General features: G+C 39.4%; 3 protein-coding genes across 6 annotated transcripts; all 3 read left to right on the top strand.

Moving 5' to 3' along the window:
- The first annotated feature begins 258 nt into the window (after nt 1-258).
- LOC110764810 (uncharacterized) lies at nt 259-3,593 on the top strand. 3 transcript variants are annotated; one of them, XM_021967840.2, is made up of 8 exons: nt 259-703; nt 1,044-1,127; nt 1,847-1,914; nt 2,006-2,061; nt 2,287-2,393; nt 2,674-2,723; nt 2,919-3,001; nt 3,102-3,593. In XM_021967840.2, exons 2-8 carry the CDS (start codon nt 1,070-1,072, stop codon nt 3,211-3,213), a joined length of 534 nt encoding a protein of 177 aa, XP_021823532.1. In that variant the 5' UTR covers nt 259-703; nt 1,044-1,069; the 3' UTR covers nt 3,214-3,593. The 3 variants fall into 3 exon arrangements, with proteins under 3 accessions (XP_021823532.1, XP_021823531.1, XP_021823530.1); XM_021967839.2 differs by having other exon boundaries at nt 259-657; nt 2,003-2,061; XM_021967838.2 differs by having other exon boundaries at nt 262-703; nt 2,003-2,061; nt 3,102-3,590.
- Nucleotides 3,594-4,360: 767 nt separating this feature from the next.
- Nucleotides 4,361-6,389, top strand: ASIL2 (sequence-specific DNA binding transcription factor). Its single transcript, XM_021967837.2, has one exon. It carries the CDS (start codon nt 5,031-5,033, stop codon nt 6,132-6,134), a length of 1,104 nt encoding a protein of 367 aa, XP_021823529.1. The 5' UTR covers nt 4,361-5,030; the 3' UTR covers nt 6,135-6,389.
- Nucleotides 6,390-10,294: 3,905 nt separating this feature from the next.
- LOC110764816 (GPI-anchored adhesin-like protein) lies at nt 10,295-20,887 on the top strand. Of its 2 annotated transcripts, none has more exons than XM_021967850.2 (11): nt 10,295-10,735; nt 11,377-11,554; nt 11,648-11,830; nt 11,935-12,034; nt 12,123-12,153; nt 13,490-13,532; nt 14,171-14,323; nt 15,607-17,764; nt 17,923-19,324; nt 19,939-20,022; nt 20,409-20,887. In XM_021967850.2, exons 2-11 carry the CDS (start codon nt 11,496-11,498, stop codon nt 20,471-20,473), a joined length of 4,278 nt encoding a protein of 1,425 aa, XP_021823542.2. In that variant the 5' UTR covers nt 10,295-10,735; nt 11,377-11,495; the 3' UTR covers nt 20,474-20,887. The 2 variants fall into 2 exon arrangements, with proteins under 2 accessions (XP_021823542.2, XP_021823543.2); XM_021967851.2 differs by having other exon boundaries at nt 11,458-11,554.
- The last annotated feature ends 90 nt before the right edge of the window (nt 20,888-20,977 follow it).

Below are 20,977 nucleotides of genomic sequence, written 5' to 3' on the forward strand. Positions count from 1 at the left end.
CTAGTTAAGTTTTGGGGTTGAGAAATAGACTTTCAATCTAGACTCTCAATTATGTTTTGGACTCGGACCAATTGGGAGTTTTGGGCTTGCACAAGATTATGGTTGGATACATGTCAAATTGGGTTATCTTTTTCTTTAGTCCAAAGGGAGAGGAAAAGTATTTGATGTAGGTAGTGTGTGTGGTTCGGTTTGGTTTGATTAAGATCTCAAATTGTACACTAAATAAATGTGGTATCACAGTTCAGATTGGTTCGGTTTAGGTTTGAAACTAATAGCGTAATCGAGTCAAACCAATTTACTTGATGACTCTCTCAATCTTCTCTAAACCGAACCAAACTTGACCGCACCCAACCCTACTTGGAGAAGCACGACCATCACATTTGACGTATATTCACTTGTGCGCTTCAAATGTCTCACAAATAGTTAGAGAAAGTTACCGCAAAAAAAAAAAAAAAAAAAAAATTAGAAATGATCACTTTGATATAGAATTCTTATTATTAGAAGAAGAAAAGTTTGATACTTTAATATTCAAAGACCTAAATTTAAAAGGCCATCTAATCGCGCGAGGGGTCTTGGGTTCGATACCTTCGCATCTACACTGGTGACTTCAAATTTAGCACACAGACGCTTGACTTCTGCCTGAAACAGATCATAGAGGTCCGTCCGTCGTCCGTGCTCCTGTCTCTTTCTTTATAACAAATAAGTAAGTTTTGAGTTTTGGTGCTTCCTGCAGCTTATGGCTAATATTGAATTGAGACTTTTTAAGATTTACGTATATCATGGTTTCCTATTGTGTCTCTGTTTTGGGCGCCAACCATGTGTTTGCGTTAATGCCGCTGAAGTTGATCATTATCAATCTTGATATCGAATTTCCTCCGAATTCATACGAACTAAGCTTCATTTTCCTTTTCGATCTCATAAATTATAGTTTTTTGCTTTAAGGATAAGGATTGCATACATAATACACTCTACATATCCGTGTCAAATACATTTTCATTCTTTTTGGTTTATTTTGTAATACTTCATTTGTTCATGTTTCCCAGGTGTTTCTCAGTGGTTCCTGTGGACCATGTTTGTTTCTAGAGTATCGCGGTTCGGAACTCAGATGGTCAAGCATCTCACAAAAGGTTTCAGTCTTGTGGAGAATTGTTTTTGGTTTATCTCACATTTAACATTAACTTGTTCTATGCTCGTTGCTCAGCTTAATATCATGCTAATAGCAGCTACACTGGTAGTTTTATTGAACTGTTCTCAGTTACCAAATAGCCGAACTTTGATTAATGTACAATAATGCACAAAATTGGTGGGACTGATATTTGTGTGGTAAATGCTATGGTTCTGCTGCTCAAGGAATGAGCTTGTTTGGCATGGATCCAGAGTAGTGCTTGAAAAGTTTTGTATGTAGCTAGATATGTGTGAAAGGAGAGTGATGTTTGGTGAAAACATATAGTAGGATCATTGGCAGGAATGTTGGGTTGTTCAACGTTTCAAGTTTTTTACACGATAATAGTTTAGCTTATTTTGATGATTTTATCAATCTAAATTGAGAGATCTTCTTGGCTGTACCTTGCCCTAAATTGTTTTAATAGGTTGTAGTCCCTTTTCTTAGATTGTAGCCGTAGGTTCTTCGCAGATGTTTTCTTCTCTGAAGGTTTCAATGTAGTAGAAGTGTAATCCAAATGGGCATCGTGAGTCTGAGACTTATCTTGGAGTTTCATCTTGGAAGTCCTTTATTTTGGGTCTTATTTTGGGCACCCTTCTACTTTTACTATTTTTAGTGATTTTAAGCAGTAATTTAAGTTGGTATAAAATATAATTCAGAACTGTTTGACATGCTTTTTTCCAGGTACATTGACGTCTGCACCAAAGACAGGAAACTTACCTAAATTTTACAATTATTTTTTCCATTCTCTGGTAAGCTTCTTGATGACTTGTCGTCAATGGACCTTTGTCTGGTTTTTGTTTCTGGCTCTAAATTCTCCCTATATCTCTTTGTTTTAAGAAGCATCAAACTTTCTCTACAACAACTGCTCATGAGGCAGGGGATAAAGAAGTTGACGAGTAAGTTGCTTTTTCGTATAACAGGAACTGTGTTGGAGTTATAGAACCAAAGATTTACACATTGTTTCAGTCACCAGTGAACAGTTTGGAAAGAATTCCCTTAAATGGCTTATTTTATTGAAGATGGGGTCTCATCTTCAGTGTTCTGCTGCACCGATATCTACATTATTGGAACCACTTATATCTTTTTTGCTGACTTCTTTTTTCTCCTGTTTAACTCAACAGAATTTCCGTGACATTTGTTGACAAGGATGAAATGGAGACGCATATTAAGGTTCCCATTGGCATGTCCATGCTGGAAGCTGCTCATGAACATGACATAGAACTTGAAGGTAGCACTTTGGCATGCCAGTTGATGTTCTGTACCTCCTTCCTTTCCCTTTTTCTATTTCCTCTTAAGTATGACTCTAACTTTCATCAAATACTTTTCGGGGCTCTAGATAGATTATAGACACTAATAACTCTTTGCAATTTTGTCTTGGTGGTATTGATGCCTGAACTTCCCCTTCAAGATTGGTTTATAAGAATTATAAAATGGTTATTAAAAATGGAATTGAATGTGCAAGAACTTTATAGTGTACCCCTTAACTAGTTTGTTTAAATGTGATCTAGGAGCGTGTGAAGGATCCTGCGCTTGTTCAACATGTCATGTGATTGTGAGAGTATGTACTTTGAAACCTGCCTACAGATGAAGAAACATGATAGCAAGGCAACAATCACTGGATACAAGGAAACTGATGCAAATTGAACTGTTTTCTGTTTAGTTAGTATCCGGTGAAAGTTGCCTTGAAAATTTTAGACTTCGGTTCCTCCAACTAAAATTTTCATCAAAGCTAACTCCTAGAACTCATGGTCAGGATATGGAGTACTATAATAAACTCGAAGATCCAACTGATGAGGAAAATGACATGCTGGACCTCGCTTTTGGGCTCACAGAGACGTAAGTCCCTTGTATATTGGAATTAGTCTGCAGGGAAAATTCTGTCAAACCAGTTGAAATATAAATTTTGAATTGTGTAAGATGAATTTTTTTTTTACAGGTCTCGACTGGGTTGTCAAATGACTGCAAAACCTGAACTTGATGGAATATGCCTTGAACTGCCCAGTGCAACACGAAACTTTGCTGTTGATAGGTATGCCAAGGCCACATAGAGTTCTCCTGATTGGAGAGATTACCCCATCTTGACTGAGGAACCAAATGGAGCTTTGCCAATCTTGTAGCATGTCTTCCTTGGCAGTTTTTGGCTTAAGACAAAGAAGCAGCGACTTGATGAAATTGGTTGCGCCAAGAATTTGGTTGATTAATTCATTTGCCCCCACCATCACTTTGTTGAATATGATTATCATATTAATTTTCATAATTAGAATCACTAATGACATTTTTGGAATGGCGCATGGTTACCCTGTAATAGTATATAAAAGACATAATTATCTTCGTATCAAAGGACTTGGGGATTGGATCCCTGACTCATAGTTAATTGTACCCTACGCGTAAGTGACTTTCAACCGTCCATACTTATCATGGTATCGTGGAACTCAAAAATGACCGTATGTATAATTTGGCTAAAGATTCTATCCAATTAAATTATTCAAGGAAAATGTAGCTCAAAGGGTGGTGGCATCTAGCATGTTCAAATGGTCATTCCGAGCAAAATTGTACAAACATAAAACTTTGGCCGCAACCTAAAATCATGCATGGTCCCCCGTCCCCCTCCTCAATATACTATGCCCCAATTTCAAAGTCTTCCGGGAATTATAAAGCTGTGACCTGTGAGAGATTAGATAACCGGCTCATTGGCTTCCACGTCAGAAAGTGGCCAATCATAGTCGGGCCTTGACCGTGCAACCCGTGACAGTCTGACGCCGTCCAAGTTTCCAACCACCTCCACCTATGACCTATGCGTGAGCCCGTTCCGTTTTCGTGGCGTGACCGTGCTCACCGACAACTGGCCGTTACCGTCGATAACGTTGTAGCGCCGAATGTTTGGTTTGTGGACACGTAGACCGTCGACAAGACAAGTCCAACTCCAACGACATTGGCTGCCGTGGAGACAATTACCCTTTCGTTGCCTTCAGTTAATAATAAATTACAGTTTCACTTGCTCGACGTTTTAAACCCACTCAACCAAATTACTTTCTTACCCTCGTGCCTGCGAAATTAAGAGTTTAATTTTATTTTATTTTCCAATAACTAAAATTATTAAAAAAATAATCCTAAAAGTGCATAAAGTTGTATTGGCAAATTACCCAGAAAGGAATGATTTAGAGATGAAGCACCAGAATTCGGGGGACGCCAGCGAGAAAGAGGTAAGGTTGGTGCACTGCCCAAAGCGGTAATTGCAGCGAAACACCATGGGGTTTTACGTCAATTCACCCGAACTCAGATATATACAGAGCCAGCAAGTCCCCTACGTTACCTACCAAGCCGGCTGTCCCAAGACGCCGGTGACGGGGACTCCTTCCTTCCACCAATCACGTCACGCCACCTCGATCACCGGGTCCCTCATCCCTCGCCACGTGTCCCAACCTTCTGTGCCCCTCGACGGACGCCGTCAAGTCCCAATCTCTCTCTCTCTCCCTCAGTTTTTTCCGTCAACCGAGAAAACGCAACCCAACAAAAAAAAACACCACAACGCAAAATTAACGTTTTCCGTAAACGCGAAAAGCCGGTCAACCCAAAACAACCCCAACCCCGTCTCTCTCTCTCGTCTTCCCACACTTAAAGCTATACCCCAACCCCCAAAAACCTAAATATTCACATCGCCGATATCTCCTATCCTACGGCCTCCGGCGCACGATAGCACCCACCACAATCCCTAGCTCTCTATCCCTCCGAGGCAGTCCCAGTTCTCAGATCGGCGCTATTGTACGCCTGGTGCGTACTTCACCACCGAATTTCAGATCCAGACCGGACCGATCTCCGCCTTTCTCTGTTTTGAGATCGGCGCGCACCATAGCAAATCGAACCGATGGAGGAGGATGACGAGATCCAATCACCGGCGTCGGGGCGAAGCGGATCGCCGGAGTCGCCGAGGCAGAACGGTCGGATAACGGTGACGGTGGCGGTGCCGTCGGCTCAGATTCCAGCGCCGGCGTCGCAGCCCCAGAGCAAGGGCTTGACGCTGGCTCTGCCGTCGCAGGGGCAGCAGGGGCGGAGCAGCGGCGGAGGAAGAGAGGACTGCTGGAGCGAAGGAGCGACAGCGGTGCTGATCGAGGCGTGGGGGGAGAGGTACTTGGAGCTGAGCAGAGGGAATTTGAAGCAGAAGCACTGGAAGGAAGTGGCGGACGTCGTCAGCAGCAGAGAGGACTATGGTAAGACACCCAAGACTGATATTCAGTGTAAGAATAGGATCGATACTGTCAAGAAGAAGTATAAGCTTGAGAAATCGAAGATGGCAGCGGGCGGAGGACCCAGTAAATGGCCTTTTTTTGAGAGGCTGGATCATTTGATTGGGCCCTCCTCTGCTGCTAAGGTGGGTCCTGGCTCTGGTGGCAGTGGCGGGTTTTTGGCGCACAACCAGAAAGTGCCGATGGGAATGCCGGTCGGGGTTCGCCCTGGTCAGTATTTCGGGCAACGGGACCCGAAACGGGAGGTAAAGATTAGACCAAGGAGTTTGGTGGATTGGGACTCGGATGAGTCCGGGGAGCTATCGCCTTTTTCGGTTGATAACGAGGTTTTTGAGCGGAAGAGGCGGAGGAGGACGGTGCCGCCAGAGGCAAATGTGAACAATGCTGGTGGCGTGGGAAAGGGAGGGGTTGGAACAAAAGATGGAGGGGTGAGTAGAGAGAAAGGAGGAGGAGGGTGGGGAAGTTCAGTGAGGGAATTGACTCGGGCGATAATGAAATTTGGGGAGGCTTATGAGCATGCAGAGACAGCAAAGTTGCAGCAGGTGGTGGAGATGGAGAAGCAGAGGATGAAGTTTGCCAAGGAGCTGGAGTTGCAGAGAATGCAGTTCTTCATGAAGACCCAAGTGGAGATTTCTCAGCTCAAGCATGGAGGTGGGAGGAGGAGTGGGAATGGGAATGCTGGTAACCATCATAGCAACAATAATAACAGTGATTGTAGCAACTAGGAAAGGGGCAAAAAAAAACCCAACCCATGTTGGCAAATTAGTATTCCAAAATGGTAGAATTTGAGTGTATGATCTGTTGTTCTTGTCTTGTCATCTAGTTGGTCAGTTTGTGAAATGATGTAGAAGACACTAGTCATCAGTAAATGCTTGTTTAGAATGTAGAGGTTGGATTATTGTTGGCAATGGTAAATGAATCTAGTCTATTGAAATGGTGCACTTGTACCAATCGAATTTGAATATTGTTGCTTTTGTTCATCAAGTGTAAAATCTTCATGCATTTTCATGGCTGCTTATGAAATATTGTTGCCGTGAAAAATTAAATATTGTCATCGCTGGCTGTAGATTGGTTATCAGATGACTGTTCTTTCAATGCCAAAGGGTGAATCTTGAGAGAGAGAGAGAGAGAGAGAGAGAGAGAGAGAGAGAGTTTATGCTATGTGGAATCCCCGGCAGAAGCAAAGGAAATTGCAGATGGTAGTAGGTGAGAGGTTTCCTGAGGTGAGAGAGAAAGGAGAGTATTCAGAATAGTTCGAGAGTGGGGTTCATTTTCCGGTACAACAATTTTACTGGTTTTATACTCAGATACCAGATACCAAAGCTTCTTTAAAATCATTTGATTTTTCGGCATGCTAGCTACTTTTTATTTATTTTAAAGTGTGTATTTATTTTTTACTATTATATCGTATTGTAACATTGTATAGATTAGTAACATCATTTGACAATGTCACGATCACTATTGATTTTTGTTTTCTTTGTCAATCAAAATGAATATTGCTGTACAATTTGGTTTCTCTAGTATCATGGGTTTTCTTTAAATTTAACCATGAGTTGCATTTTCATTCCTTAATTAAATTCTTTGTCCAAATAGTCCATCAACTCTTTATTATAGTGTGAAATGATCCTACCATAATATTTTTGGTCAAATTAAATCATGTGAGGAGCACATGCTACATTTTAAAGAGTAGATATGACTTTTGATAGCTTTAAAGTAAAAATAAATATAAGCCATCTCTTCTCCCCCTTCCCAAGAATTCATATTTCTTGGAATTAAGATAGATTATCAGAAAATTCGCATGTTTGTGTGTGTGTGTGTCTCTCTCTCTTCTTTCTCCAACTTTCAACAACACACAAACTTTGTTACCTAGTAATAACTCCAACCAGGGGCGGACACATGTTGGGACAAGAGGGGTCGCACGACCCCTTGGAGAGCTGTAAAATTGGTTGTGGACTCCATGAACAACCCCTTCAAGAGCTGGTAAACGACCTTTTGTGTGCACACCAAGTGCTCAACGAAAGTCCCAGCCCATTTGCTTGCTCTGGCGCGCAGCTGTGCATCTTTTTTTTTTTTTTTTTTTTTTTTTTTTTCTAAAACGAGCCTTGCCAAACGACGTCGTTTGGTCCAAGGCTCGGTCAAATTTTTTTTCATTGACTTGGCCTCAAAATGACGTCATTTTGGGCTAGGTTTTAAATTTTTTAAAAAAACAAAAAACAAAAAACATCAGCACTTACCCGACTCTACACAGCAAGTCCAAACCCTTTTCATTCCCAATTTCACATATCTTCCCCACCCTCTCAAACCCTAACCTCCCAACCTCCAAACCTCCAACAACCTCCATCACAACTCTTCGCCGGTGTCGACCACCACCACCCTGTGCCGTCGTCTGCCGCCCTTTTTTTCAACTACAACTTCAAGCAAGCAAAATTTATATTTATAATTTTATAGTGATAATATATATTGTTGATATTGATAATTTTTTTATGGAATGAAATTTATGGATATGATAAATTGATAATGTAGATTGATTGAGTTTATGCTTTATTGATAATGTGGATTGATTGAGTATATTGAATATTGATTGATATTTGATATGATAATTTGGTATTGAATATTGATTGATATGATAATTTGGTATATTGAATATTGATTGTGGGTTATTGACATTTTCATATTTATATGATAATTTGGATAAAAATTAATGATAACGAAACTATAATGCAACATTTTCAAAATATGAAAACTTGTCGTGGACAATTGTAACTTGTATTATTGGTTTTGTTATGAATTATGAATGGAAGTACTATCTTTCTATCTTTTTAGTATTATTTTCTTTGTAGAAATTTTTTGGAACTTTTACACTGTGACCCCTTGGATCCGCCACCATCTCCAACCCTTCCTTCATTTTCTTTTGAGTAGTTCCACTGCAACAAGGCAATCTTGGGCATGACTGTTTTTATAATCATTGTCTGCATCTGCCCGCTATGTGGATATTTTTTAAAATTATAAATTTTATAAAGCTTTTTTCTATTTTTATTATTTTTCTTTTGATTTTATGTATTTAAATTTTATTTTATTCGAAAATATAAATATATCCATAGAATTAACGGAGAAATAAATGAAATCATCTAAAATCTAGTAGCAGGTGTGCAATTAGCTATTTTTAATTAATTCAAGTGTTAAATTGGCTAATTTTTTAGTTCAAGGAGTTAAGTTCGATTGGAGTCTTAGGTCCAGTTTGACATTGCTGTGCTGTGAAAATAATCGCTGTCAGATTTGCTGTGAGAGAAATTAGCTGTGAGGGAAAGCAGTTTGGCGTTTGGTAAACTTTTTGTTTAAAAGTGTTGTTGGTATTGATTTCCTCATAATCAGAAAATGATTGTGTCATAATCATTAAACCCAGCGCCTCTTCAAAACTGATTACTGTATAATCAGAAAATGAAAGCACCTCATTAGCTGCTTTCCCTTATAGCTTTCTCTCACAGCAATTTTTAACAATAATTGATTTTCTCACAGTTTACCAAACGGGCTGGACTTCCCAAATTTTTTTTAAAATCACTTATCACCCCAAATAAGCAATGCCAAACGGGCACTTAGTTCAAAGAGGTCTACAACAATTTGCTTTATATATATCTTTTTTTTTTCTTTTTGACTAAGATTAAGTAAATAGAGAAAGCAATGTTATTTGACTAGAGTGTGCTCAATTACATCATGCATTCAAGATATTTTATTTAATTCTCTCATTCCCAAATATTTGTTATATATATTTAAAAAAAATCCCAATTTAACTATGAAAACAAAGTTTAGATAAATTATAAGGGACACAATTAGTCCCCATCCCTCTTGATTGTTAACTTGACAGGGAGAGAGAGGTTTTTCATACACACTACCATGATGTCATAAGAGTTTGAACTTGAGACTCAAATTCTGCAAGTCAATACCCTTTTCAACTAGACTAGATCCCATTAGCTACTATTGCATATGTATGGTTAAATTTCAGAGAATCAGGCTTGCGGCCACTACTAACAACACCGATATTGTCCCTAAATTAACCACCTACAAAGCTCAGTAAATGTGAGATTTTATCATAAAAGGCCTCAATATTATTAAAAGTGAAACCACTTATTATACGTTGCAGTTTATTTAGTTAAGTTTCTAATGCGGGATTTTATATTCTTCAACAAGTTCTATATTTGGAGACCTGGTAACTTTCGTTATCAATTTAAATATGAAACTTTCTTGCTGGAAAACTCGTTAGAGGTTTTGTTATTTGAAGTTTGTTTCATATGATAATAATACAAGTTAATGGGAACTATCAAACAAGTCATGACCGTTGTTTTTGCTAAATTAAACAAAGGCATTTCACAAAAGAACAAAACGTGCACGCAAATGGACATAAATAGTTTATTTAAAAATCATTATTTGCAAGCACGAAGAATAAATTAAACAATTAAAAAATAAAGTTAACCCAGGTAATTGGAAAACCAGAAAATTTACTATAAAAAATACTTTCAAAAAATAAAAAAAAAATTGTTGGAAAAAAGGAAGAAGATAAGGACATAATTGGAAAAGATAAATAGTTCTTATCTTCAATTTTTATCTAGATGGGTTCAAATTTGAAACCATTGGGTACAATTTTTGTGGAGGACTCTTGATTGGATTAAAAGCTCAGATTTATTTTTACAAAAAATGAAGTTGGATTAATTAATAACTGATTAAAAGGCAAAAAAAAATATTAAAGAATGGCAACATGGTAATTTGGAGTCAACTACAGTCAAGACCATTTGTGTAAATACACATCAGCACCACCAAAGAGTCTCTGTCCTCCAATCCTAGTTAAGATTTTTTTTTTTACAAATTACAAACCAAAATTTTGTCTGAAGTTCAAAGCACAGACACACACACACACACACACACACACTCTCTCTCTTCCTCTTTCTCTCTCTACTGTGTATTTTTAAACAGAGAGAGTGTAGAGAGAGAAAGCAACACAAAGCAAAGCACTTGGGGGAAAAAGAGGGGCAAAGAAAAGGTGCATTTGAGGAATGAGTAAAGCAAAAACCAAATTCTCATTGCTGTTATTAGGGTTTTCTTAAAGCCTAAAGCCTAAAGCCTAAAGGAGAAAGAGAAGAAAAGCCCAATATTAATTTGAAAACAAAAAAACCATTTGGAAAATTTGGAAAAAAGAAAAGCTACTCTTAAAGAGCCAGAAGGAGGAGGGCACAATATATATAGAAAGAAAAAAACAGTGAAATGCTGCCACCAGCTTGAGCAAATCAGAGGATCCGATTGAAGCAATCGAAGATCTCCGAGAGGTTGAGCTCAGGTAAGCTTCTCATATTGACGATCGGTTTCACATTTGCCTTAAATTTTGGGTGCGATTGGTTTGGTTTTTTGCATTTATTGCATGCAATTTTTAGCTGTTTGAGTGCTTATAAATGTTCCTATTTCAGTTTATGTATGCCGGTTGCGTCAGTTGTGGTTTCGCATTTGAATTTGTTTTTGTGGGTAAATTGGGCATTTGCCTATCTGGGTTTTGTTTGGTTTTGCATTTGAATTTGGATTTTGCAAACCCAGATCTGAGCAATATTTGAATTCCATATTTGAAGTGTTGGTTTCTATTTTTGTACAAGAGCTAGACTTCAGGTGCATTTTGCTTTTCACAGGAGTTTTTGATTTGAGATCTGTTGGTGTATTAGTGGTAAGTATTTGGTCTAAAAGTAGTAGGTTTTAGCAACTGGGCTTGTGTTTCTTTCTTTGTACACATGCTTATTTCAAATAAACCGTTCTGATTTAGAATGTGGATTAGTTAACTGTGGGATTCTCATATTTCATTCGATTATAGACAGTTTCATCCAGTCCTTAATAATTTCAAATTTTCGTTGCTGTATGAGTTTACACAATATTGTGTCACTTGGAAGAACTGGTATAATCAGTTTAGGGTTTTCTTTTCTTCTTTTGGTTCAGATTATGCATTGATAATGAACCAATCAAAATTGTGAGGATCTTTGGCATTTGGGGCTTAAAAGTTACATCTGTTATATGAAGAGGTCATTTGGGATAAAGGAGCTAGAGTGAAGGAGAAAATGAAATCTGACACACCTCTTGATTATGCAGTATTCCAATTATCACCAAAGCACTCACGGTGAGTGTCATGAGTCTTTACATTTCCATGTTCTTTTAATGTTTCCACTTACAATTATCATTGTTCATATCTTGTTTTTCTTTACTCTCGCAGATGTGAATTGTTTGTTTCTAGTAATGGGAACACTGAGAAGCTTGCATCTGGTTCAGTCAAGCCATTTGTGACCCATTTAAAAGTTGCGGAGGAGCAGGTTGCACTTGCAGTGCGGTCAATTAAACTTGATGTTGAGAAACGTAAATATGCTGATACATGGTTCACAAAAGGAACACTTGAAAGGTTAGGTTTCCAATGAAGATAAATTTAGTTATTTTGAGCCTGCTGGCCTTTTATGTTGTAATATTTCAGGTTTATTTGACTTCAGTAGCCAATATTGATTACAGGTTTGTGCGGTTTGTTAGCACACCTGAAGTACTGGAACTGGTCAATACATTTGATGCAGAGATGTCGCAGTTGGAGGCAGCACGGAGAATATATTCTCAGGTTAGCCATTTGATCAGTTCAACAACTGTAATGGTAACTGCAAACACATTTTCTGTTTTGATTGAATTTTGGAACTGTTTTATACCAGGGAATGGGAGGTCAACATGCTGGTGCATTGGGTATGTTCATCACTTCTAACTTCACTTTTGATAGTTGATTGTAATCTCGCACCTTGAATTGGTTTGGATGCAACAAGACGTAATGGCCAGAATCTTGTCTAATATAAACATAAATTTTATCTGAGAGGATTTATGTCTATATTGATCTTTCTTTGTTATAACTGATTGTGAATGTAGATTCTGTATGAGTGGTTGAGATCGGAGAGGATTTAGGATTGATGGTGTAGAAGTGGGTCACCATTTTTTTTTGTCTTAGTTTCTTCATTGTCAGGCTAAGTTTCTTGTATGAATATAGATGTTCGTGGATTGTGTTTGTATATAAAATGCTAAGTAATGTCATACATTATTGGGAGTGCCTGCCCAATGTCTGAAGTAGATGTTAAAATTTGCTACTGTTTTTAATCTCATTTGTGCGTAATTTTCAAAGTAATTCTGATCTAGGTCATCCATATTTAGTACTTATTTTTTCTGGTATTTCTATTGCTATGTCAGATTGAATAGACTCTATAGATTAGTGAATGTGTAAAGGGAAAGCCACAAGCACTTGAATATCATGCCCTTCTAAAGTTTCAAGATCAAGCTCCATATCCTTGAAGACTGTCTTCCACAATCTTTACACATCACATAGGAAAAAGAAATGAAAATGCACACCCACACCCACATAAGAAAATGCTCATGAGCACTTTTTCCATTATGTAACCACACACCATGGAATTCTCTGGTCTTCATTTCAAGGAATGCAGCTGCAGTGATTTGTACTTAAATGCAATACTGAACAGAAACGGAAAAAAATTCTTTAGGTTTGATATTTCAATTTTTTTTCTTCTTCAGGTTTTCATGTCTTATGTTTTTCTGCCTCAACCCTTTGATGGTAGCTTGAATGTAGATGTAGTAACTTGCTTTTTATTTTATTTTTATTGTTATCCTCGTCAGAACTCTTTGGGGTGTTCTTGTATAGCATGGCCTATAATATGCTATTACAATTTTCTGGGGGATATGGGTTGTGCACTTATCTTGATATTGTTTGACTATGAAGCTGAGTCATATATCCCAAATCCTAGGTCTGTCATGAACGATGAATATTTGACTTTTACTGGAAAAAGAAAACCAAATATGGTGGCCTTTGAATTTGTTATTTACGAACTAGGTTCAGAGTTAATTAAAACCGTTTGCTTGTCTTGGTTTTACTTACCCTGAATGCCATAAACTCTTTGCCTGTGCTATTGTACTTTTGACTGTAAAGTATTTAATATTGACATATCCAGTCAAATCTGGATATTGATCGAAGCATGAGTTTTATTACAATGCTGACCTAGTTTTTGAACAATTTGCTCAGGTGGGGATGGAACAGGTATCACAGCAGCAGCAGATGCAACAAAGTAATGCTCTGTTAAATTTTGGTTTTTTTATAATTTACTTAATATTGCCTTAGATTGCCGTGAATTTTTTGTTCATAAATGTGGTCAGATTTTCAAGTTATGGAAAAAATTATAGTTAAATTGCAGCAATAGGAGCATATTTGAACTCATTAGGTTCCCCTCATTTTGCACTTTTCTTCATGTTGGATCCATGAAGTCAGCAGTGGGGAAGGTTTTTCTGTTTGAGGTTACTTAAGATGATGGTCTCTTTGTAGTGACTACAACTTGACCATTACCAGGAGATAAGGTTACAGAACCTCTTTCATATGAAGTTATTGTGGTTTGAGATGTTTAGGAATGTAGTGCTCTCTATGCTGGACAAGAATATTGAATGGTGGTTTGCAAAAGTCCAAACTGAAAAGAAATTTAGCCATGATATCTCTATTGAAATCCACTACTAGGATGAAATTGGAAGTTAACAATAATGGTTGGAGTTGACTACACATGTTAATGGAAACAGTTGGCCATAACTCTGCTGTCACTATTCAGGATGGCAGTACATAATCATGCTATGATGTATATTCTATTTTAAAGCATCCCACTCCCTTTCCCCTCTGGAAATTGGTCTAATTTTTAATCTCTTAATGCAATTCATACAGGAAGGAGCTTTTGAGGGCTATTGATGTACGACTTGTTGCAGTTAGGCAGGATTTAACCACAGCTTGTGCTCGTGCATCTGCTGCTGGTTTCAACCCTGATACAGTCTCTGAACTACAACTCTTTGCAGATAAATTTGGTGCTCATCGCTTGAAGTAAGATTCTGGGAAATCCCCTCTCTGATTGTTGCTTCTTCAAGTTTTATTTAATCTTATCTCAACCCCACCCACTCCAAAAGAAAAGAAAAAAAAGTCGTATTTAATAGCCTATGCCCCTCCCATATCTCTTCCCCTGTGTGTGTATGCATGCTCTCACTTGCATATGCTCTTACCTCCATGTCTGCATGTGTGCATCATCAAACCTTGCCTTTTCTGGTGAACTGTTGCTGCATCTTGGTACTAGTGATGAGTCTGTCTGGTTGAATTGGTGGCAAACGCAAAACAGATATAAATGTGGAGGAAAATGTCTCGAAACTTAATTTGGGCCAATTCTCTCCAGAATCACTGACCGAAGGAATGGAAAATCAAATAACAGGTTGAACAGAATTTCCTTCATGGTAGATGATAATTCTTCCACATTGCCAATGTGTGGGGTTTCTGAGGCTTTACTTTGCCATTACTAGTTAGGCTTAACTATTGTCAGTGCCGATAGTTGAATCCAGGTTCCCCAATTATATAAGCTGATGCATTCTTGTGAAGGTGATATGTTATCATGCCCCTTCAGGGACATCCTATAAAATTGGAAAGTGAAATGCTATCATACTGTCCTGTACCTTGAAAATGTGCAACTCTTCAATCAAAAGGTTTAACAGGGTGGCCTGATTGAAGCATGCCATCTGACATTTTAAGTGACTAAGGTGTGAAATTTCAGATGGGAGACTACCCAATCACAATGTGACTCCATGCTTTTCTTTGGCCGGAATGAGACTCCATGTTGCTTGTCTGCATTCCCATCTGGGCCATAAAATAGCATATATTTTTCATGGTTTGACAAGGATTTTCATAGCAGAAACAAATTTATTTTTTTATTCTTTTTTCGAAGTTGGGTCACCTCTGAATGCTAGTTTGCCAACTTGATCTTTCAGTTTAGGAGAATATAATAATCTTTCTAAGACGTGGGTTTCTTGTATGTTTGGTCTGACTTTTTTAAGAAGCACATTAAGTGGGCCATATAGGGCCCACTATAAAGCCATGAATTATAATAGTTGCCAATTGGCCCAGACTTAGGTGAAAAAAAGTTGGTAGAACGTAGGAAAATAGTAAAGCAGCCTGTCGCAATTAGGCAGGTGCAGCAGTTGCAAGGCTCTTTTCCATTTCTCCAAATCTCAACTGCTCTGTACTTCTCACCTAAAAAAACATTTTAAATTTAGTTTTTGTAAATTTTATATCTGTACCCAAATACAATTTCGTAATTTATTATTTATTTTTCAAAATCTCAGCGAAGCTTGCACCAAATTTACCTCATTGTGCCAAAGAAGATCCGACGTGATCAACCCATGGAAGCCAAGTGTAGACGACAGAGCTGTCCGATCCTCGTGTGAGTCTGACATGTCAATTGATGACCCCACCGAAGACACATCTGGGCCCCACGTTAATCCCCACAGCAAACCCCAAAACAAACAAGAGGAACTAAAAGACCCATCAAGACACTCCACGTGTCAACAACCCACGTCCCTCAACGCCAACTTCCCTCCGCAACAACGTAAGAACGTAACTGAGAAAGACAGAGACGAAGACAAGGCCCGGGTGGGGAAGGACGACGAGCCCCAGACCGAGTCGACGCCTTTGGCTGTGAGTCAACCCGCGAGGCGGCTCAGCGTGCAGGACCGCATCAGCCTCTTTGAGAATAAGCAGAAGGAGAGTTCGAGTAGTTCCAGTGGCGGCAAACCCGTTGTTGTTGCTAAACCCGTGGAGCTCCGGAGGCTCTCCTCTGACGTCTCATCTGCGCCTGCTGTGCTGCGAAGATGGAGCGGTGCCAGTGACATGAGCATCGATTTGAGTGCAGAGAAGAAAGAGACGGAGAGCTCCTTGTGCACACCATCCTCTGTTTCCTCTGTTTCTCATACAATTTCTCATTCGAAGGCGGGGACTAATATAGTTTCTGTTGTGGCCGAGGATAACGACCGGAAGGGGTCGATTGACCCGACAGATTCTTGTAAGGTTGAAGGAAGGAGTGCTTCTGGTAGAATTGGCGATGTTGAGCTGAAAGATCAAACCGAGGGGCAGACAGGTGTCGGGGTTTTTGTAGGCAAGGAGGAGGCGGGGTCAAAGGTGAAGAAGGAGCAAGTGGGTTCTCAAACCCAATCCAGGTCCTCTAGTGAAAGAACAGAGCAGGTTGGGTTGAGTGATCAAGGGGTTTCTGTGGAGAAGCTGAAGATTTCTTCTGGTGGCGAAGAGAGAAGCAGAGGGTTTAAGGATCAATTGGGTTCTGAGACACACTCTAAAGGATTTTCAGGTCGTGCTGAGGTTGTTGGAGTGAAAAACCAGGTTGGAGGTGCTATATCTGGTGGTGGATTTGGGAATAGGGTTGAGGATTCTAGACTGAGAGAGCAGTCAACGACTCAGTTACGTTCTAAGGGTTACCAGGGTCATTTCCGATCTTTCTCTGGGCAGTTTGAGGGTGGTGTTGGACGCAAACTTGAAGAAGCCTCTTCAGCACAGATCAAAGGGGTTGAGGTTGATCAACGGGCACCCCAGCATCACTGGAGATCTTTTTCTGGAGATCTTGGGGAGCAGTTGGGTAATGTTGACCTGTCATCATCTGATAAGCAACACATTAAAGTGGAAGACTCTGGAGCTCAAAAAATGAAATTCCAGAAACCGGTTTCTGCCAGTCGCGAACAGATTAAGAAGTCACAGGGTAGGAGAGAAGAAACCAATAGTGTTTACGAAAGTAGCAAGTTGGATTTTACAGGTGACAAGGTTTCAATTAATCAAGAGAGCTTGCCTACAATGCCAACAACGCCAGTCGAGCAAGTTCAGAGAGTAAGACAGACCAAGGGAAATCAGGAGCTAAATGATGAGCTTAAAATGAAGGCAAATGAGCTTGAAAAGCTTTTTGCAGAACACAAGCTTCGGATTCCAGGGGAGCAGTCTAGTTCTGCTCGCAGAAGCAAGCCCGTGGATGTGAAGAAGAAGGAACAGGCAGTAAGTTCTCAATACAGAAAACCTGCAGCAGAGGAGATTGCTCCTGCACAATTTTGTAGCAGTAACACAGTGATGGAACCAATGGGTAGTTCTAGTGATATGGTCAAGTTCAATACTACTCCCCCATTGAAGATGGCAGGCCTCCAGGATTATGGTGATACTCTGAGGCAGAATTTCTCTGAGCCTGGTTTCTCCCTTGATTCTAAAGGAAAGTTCTATGAGAGGTACATGCAGAAAAGAGATGCTAAACTGAGAGAAGAATGGGGTTCTAAAAGAGAAGAAAAGGAAGCCAAGTTGAAGGCCATGGAAGATAGCCTTGAGCAAAGTAAGGCAGAGTTAAAGGCCAAGTTGTCAGGGTCAGCAGACAGACAGGATTCAGTATCTAGTGCTCAACGACGTGAAGACAAGCTGAGATCCTTTAATTTTAGATCTGGTATGAAGAGGGAGCAGGTATTGATTCTATTTAAATTATCATGATATTAGCAGTAAAATTGATGACTGGAAAAATTTGATTTGATATTTCTTTTTTCTGCCTAAATCTTTCAAGATATTTTCGTTGCTGATTGATATTTGTATCTTAGGATGATAATTTTCTGTTTTGACTACAGCCAATAGATTCCATTGATTGGGAGAAGGATGAGGACCTCTCTGATTTTCCGGGCCAGAAATTGTATGGAGAAGATAGATTTTCTATCGAGGCATCTTTAGGAGATGGTGCTTCTAGAAGCATTCAAAATAAAAAGCTTTTTCCCAATAGAAATTTGTCTTCGCCCACCCCCTGGACCCCAGCTGCACCAGCTCCACGGTCATCGTCCAAATTTTCCAACCTTAGTTCAGGGCGGCGAAGACCAGAGTTAGAAAATCCTCTTGCACAGTCAGTTCCCAACTTTTCTGATTTCAGGAAAGAAAACACAAAACCCTCTTCTGGAGTTAGCAAAACAGCTGTTAGCAAAATACCCGCTCGTTCACAGGTCAAAAGCTATTCCCGCAGCAAGAGCATTAGTGAAGAGATAATGGCCAAGGAAGAGAAGCCACGGCGTTCTCAGTCCTCGAGGAAAAGTTCTGCTAATCCTGTAGAATTCAACAACTTGCCTCCTCTGAACTCGGATGGCGTTGTCTTGGTGCCATTCGATAAAGAGCAAACTGAGCATTATGACAAATTTCCAAAATATGTGGAGTCGAAGTCATTTCTTAGGAAAGGTAATGGCATAGGTACTGGTTCTGGAGTTAGTGTTTCCAAGTTGAAAGGGTCCATGGCATCTGAGACTTTAACAAATGAAGAATTTGATGAGATGACCTTTGAGGCAGAAGATTCAGTTGATATGGCGAAGGAAGAAGAAGAAGAGGAAGAGCTTGGGAATATGGCAGTTGAAGATGAGGTTGATATGGATAATGGGAAACCAAGACTGAGCCAGGAATCTGAAAAGTCTGGTAACTCTGGGTCTGATAATGTTGATTCTGTAAGATCTCTTTCTCAAGTGGACCCTGCTTCAGTTGCTGAATTGCCGGCTGCTGTGCCTTCAACATATCATGCTTTGGGGTCTCTACCAGACTCGCCAGGGGAAAGCCCCATGTCATGGAACTTGCACATGCATCATCCCTTTTCTTACCCACATGAGACCTCAGATGTTGATGCCTCTGTAGACTCTCCAATTGGGAGCCCTGTTTCATGGAATTCTCATGGTCTTACCCAAATAGATGTTGATGCCGCTCGAATGAGAAAGAAATGGGGAAGTGCTCAGAAGCCTATTCTTGCTACCAATTCTGCTCAAAATCAGTCACGCAAGGATATGACAAAAGGATTTAAACGGTTGTTAAAGTTTGGAAGAAAAAGTCGTGGGATAGATAATACGGGTGACTGGATCTCTGCTACGACTTCTGAAGGAGATGATGATACAGAAGATGGGCGAGATCCTGCAAACCGATTGTCAGAAGATTTGAGGAAGTCAAGAATGGGATTCACGCAGGGCCCTGATGACAGCTTCAATGAAAGCGAGTTCAATGAACAGGGTAACTTACAGATGTCCTAATTTGCCAATTATATTCTCTTATATAACCTGTATATTGCCAATTGAAGGTTTTCTTCGTGTAACTCCTGTGACTTAGAGCTTGTTGTATGTGGGGAAATATTTGAGTCCCAACTGTTTTCTTAGAGTGAAAAAATCAAAGTGGCCGAAAGCTGCCAAGGTTTCCTAATGAACCTTGAAGAGCTCTAGGGACTAGAAACCCAACTCTCTAATTTGCATTCGCAGCTACAGTTCCCATGCGTCCATTTCACACGCACCACATTCTTTGGATTGTACTGGCTAAACAGAAAGCCCACTGAGTTTTCCAATAATCATCTTTCAGTTTTAAAAATGTGTGGATTTAAATTACCTTAGAATCATATAGTTACCTTCATCAAAATGTTGACCCTATGCATTCTTGTCGAAACAGCAGGTAGTTTGCAAATACTTCAACAAATTATCCTGTTTGATATATTTTTTCAATTATATTTGAACTTCCTATGCATATATGCTATGAACTTGGGGAATTGATTTCTTTTTAAAGAAATTTCTTTCTTGCATTTATCTTATGGGAAAAAAAATGTAAAGCTGAATTTTCAAAGTGACTACTCTATGCAGTTGAAGCATTACGAAGCTCCATCCCAGCACCTCCAATGAACTTTAAACTGAGGGAGGATCATTTGTCAGGAAGCTCATTGAAAGGTGATTCTCTATTAATGTTTTCTTGTTTTGTAATTTCTTTTACTTTTCTATCTTGGTTGAAAGGCAAGGGTGAAGTTACTCTATTGGAGGCAAATCCGTGGATAACCCCCATAGTACACTGTACTTTGTTGCTTCAACCTAGGAAACAAAATTTCTGGTGTTGTAGTAGCAACTTTTTGGCTGATGAATTTGAAGCTGTGAATAGCTAAAAAAACATTCCATTTTTTCCTGGACAGCTTCAGTTCACCAGTCGGAATGGGTTATCAAGTTTTCTTTAGCCATGTGCCAGAGTCTTTTAGGATGGCAAGAAGGAAATGCTTATGTCTGTTTATGGAATTTGCTTAGAATCTTTCTGACAGTGATATGCTCATGGTTCTGTGTTGCAGCTCCGCGGTCATTCTTCTCACTCTCATCATTCCGAAGCAAGGGGAGTGAGTCAAAGCTGAGATAATAACCACTTAGAGAATACCACATAGCAAGTGCTTGGATCATCTTCAAGGTAGGTTTAAAGAATGATCATATTATAAGATACGAACAATTGAGTAGGCACGACGCAGCCATCTATATAAGATCTATGATGGGATTATGTATATGTCGGATTCACGAGGCTTTGTCATTTAGTTAGCTATATACGTAGTTGTGTTGAAATATGGTGTATATTCTATGGAACAATGAGTCGATCAGTTATTGGCGTAATGTAATTGTGATTTTGGTAGTTCCAGAGGCATTCTTTTTCTTGTTCATGTGGTTGGCCTTTGGGTGATGTATATCTCAACTTTGTTACAATCACCATTGTTGACAGTTTTAAGAAGAGTGTTGTGATTATGCGGAATAATAGCTTGTAAGACATGACCATTTTTGTGTTGTTGCCGTCTCCCTATTGCTCCACTGTCATTTTACCTTTGTAGGGAGACTCTACTCGTCTACAGCTAGCATATTCTGTCTATTATAGCTA

This window comes from Prunus avium, chromosome 3, assembly GCF_965620075.1.
Source record: "Prunus avium chromosome 3, drPruAviu1.hap1.1, whole genome shotgun sequence".
Classification (NCBI taxonomy): domain Eukaryota; kingdom Viridiplantae; phylum Streptophyta; class Magnoliopsida; order Rosales; family Rosaceae; genus Prunus; species Prunus avium.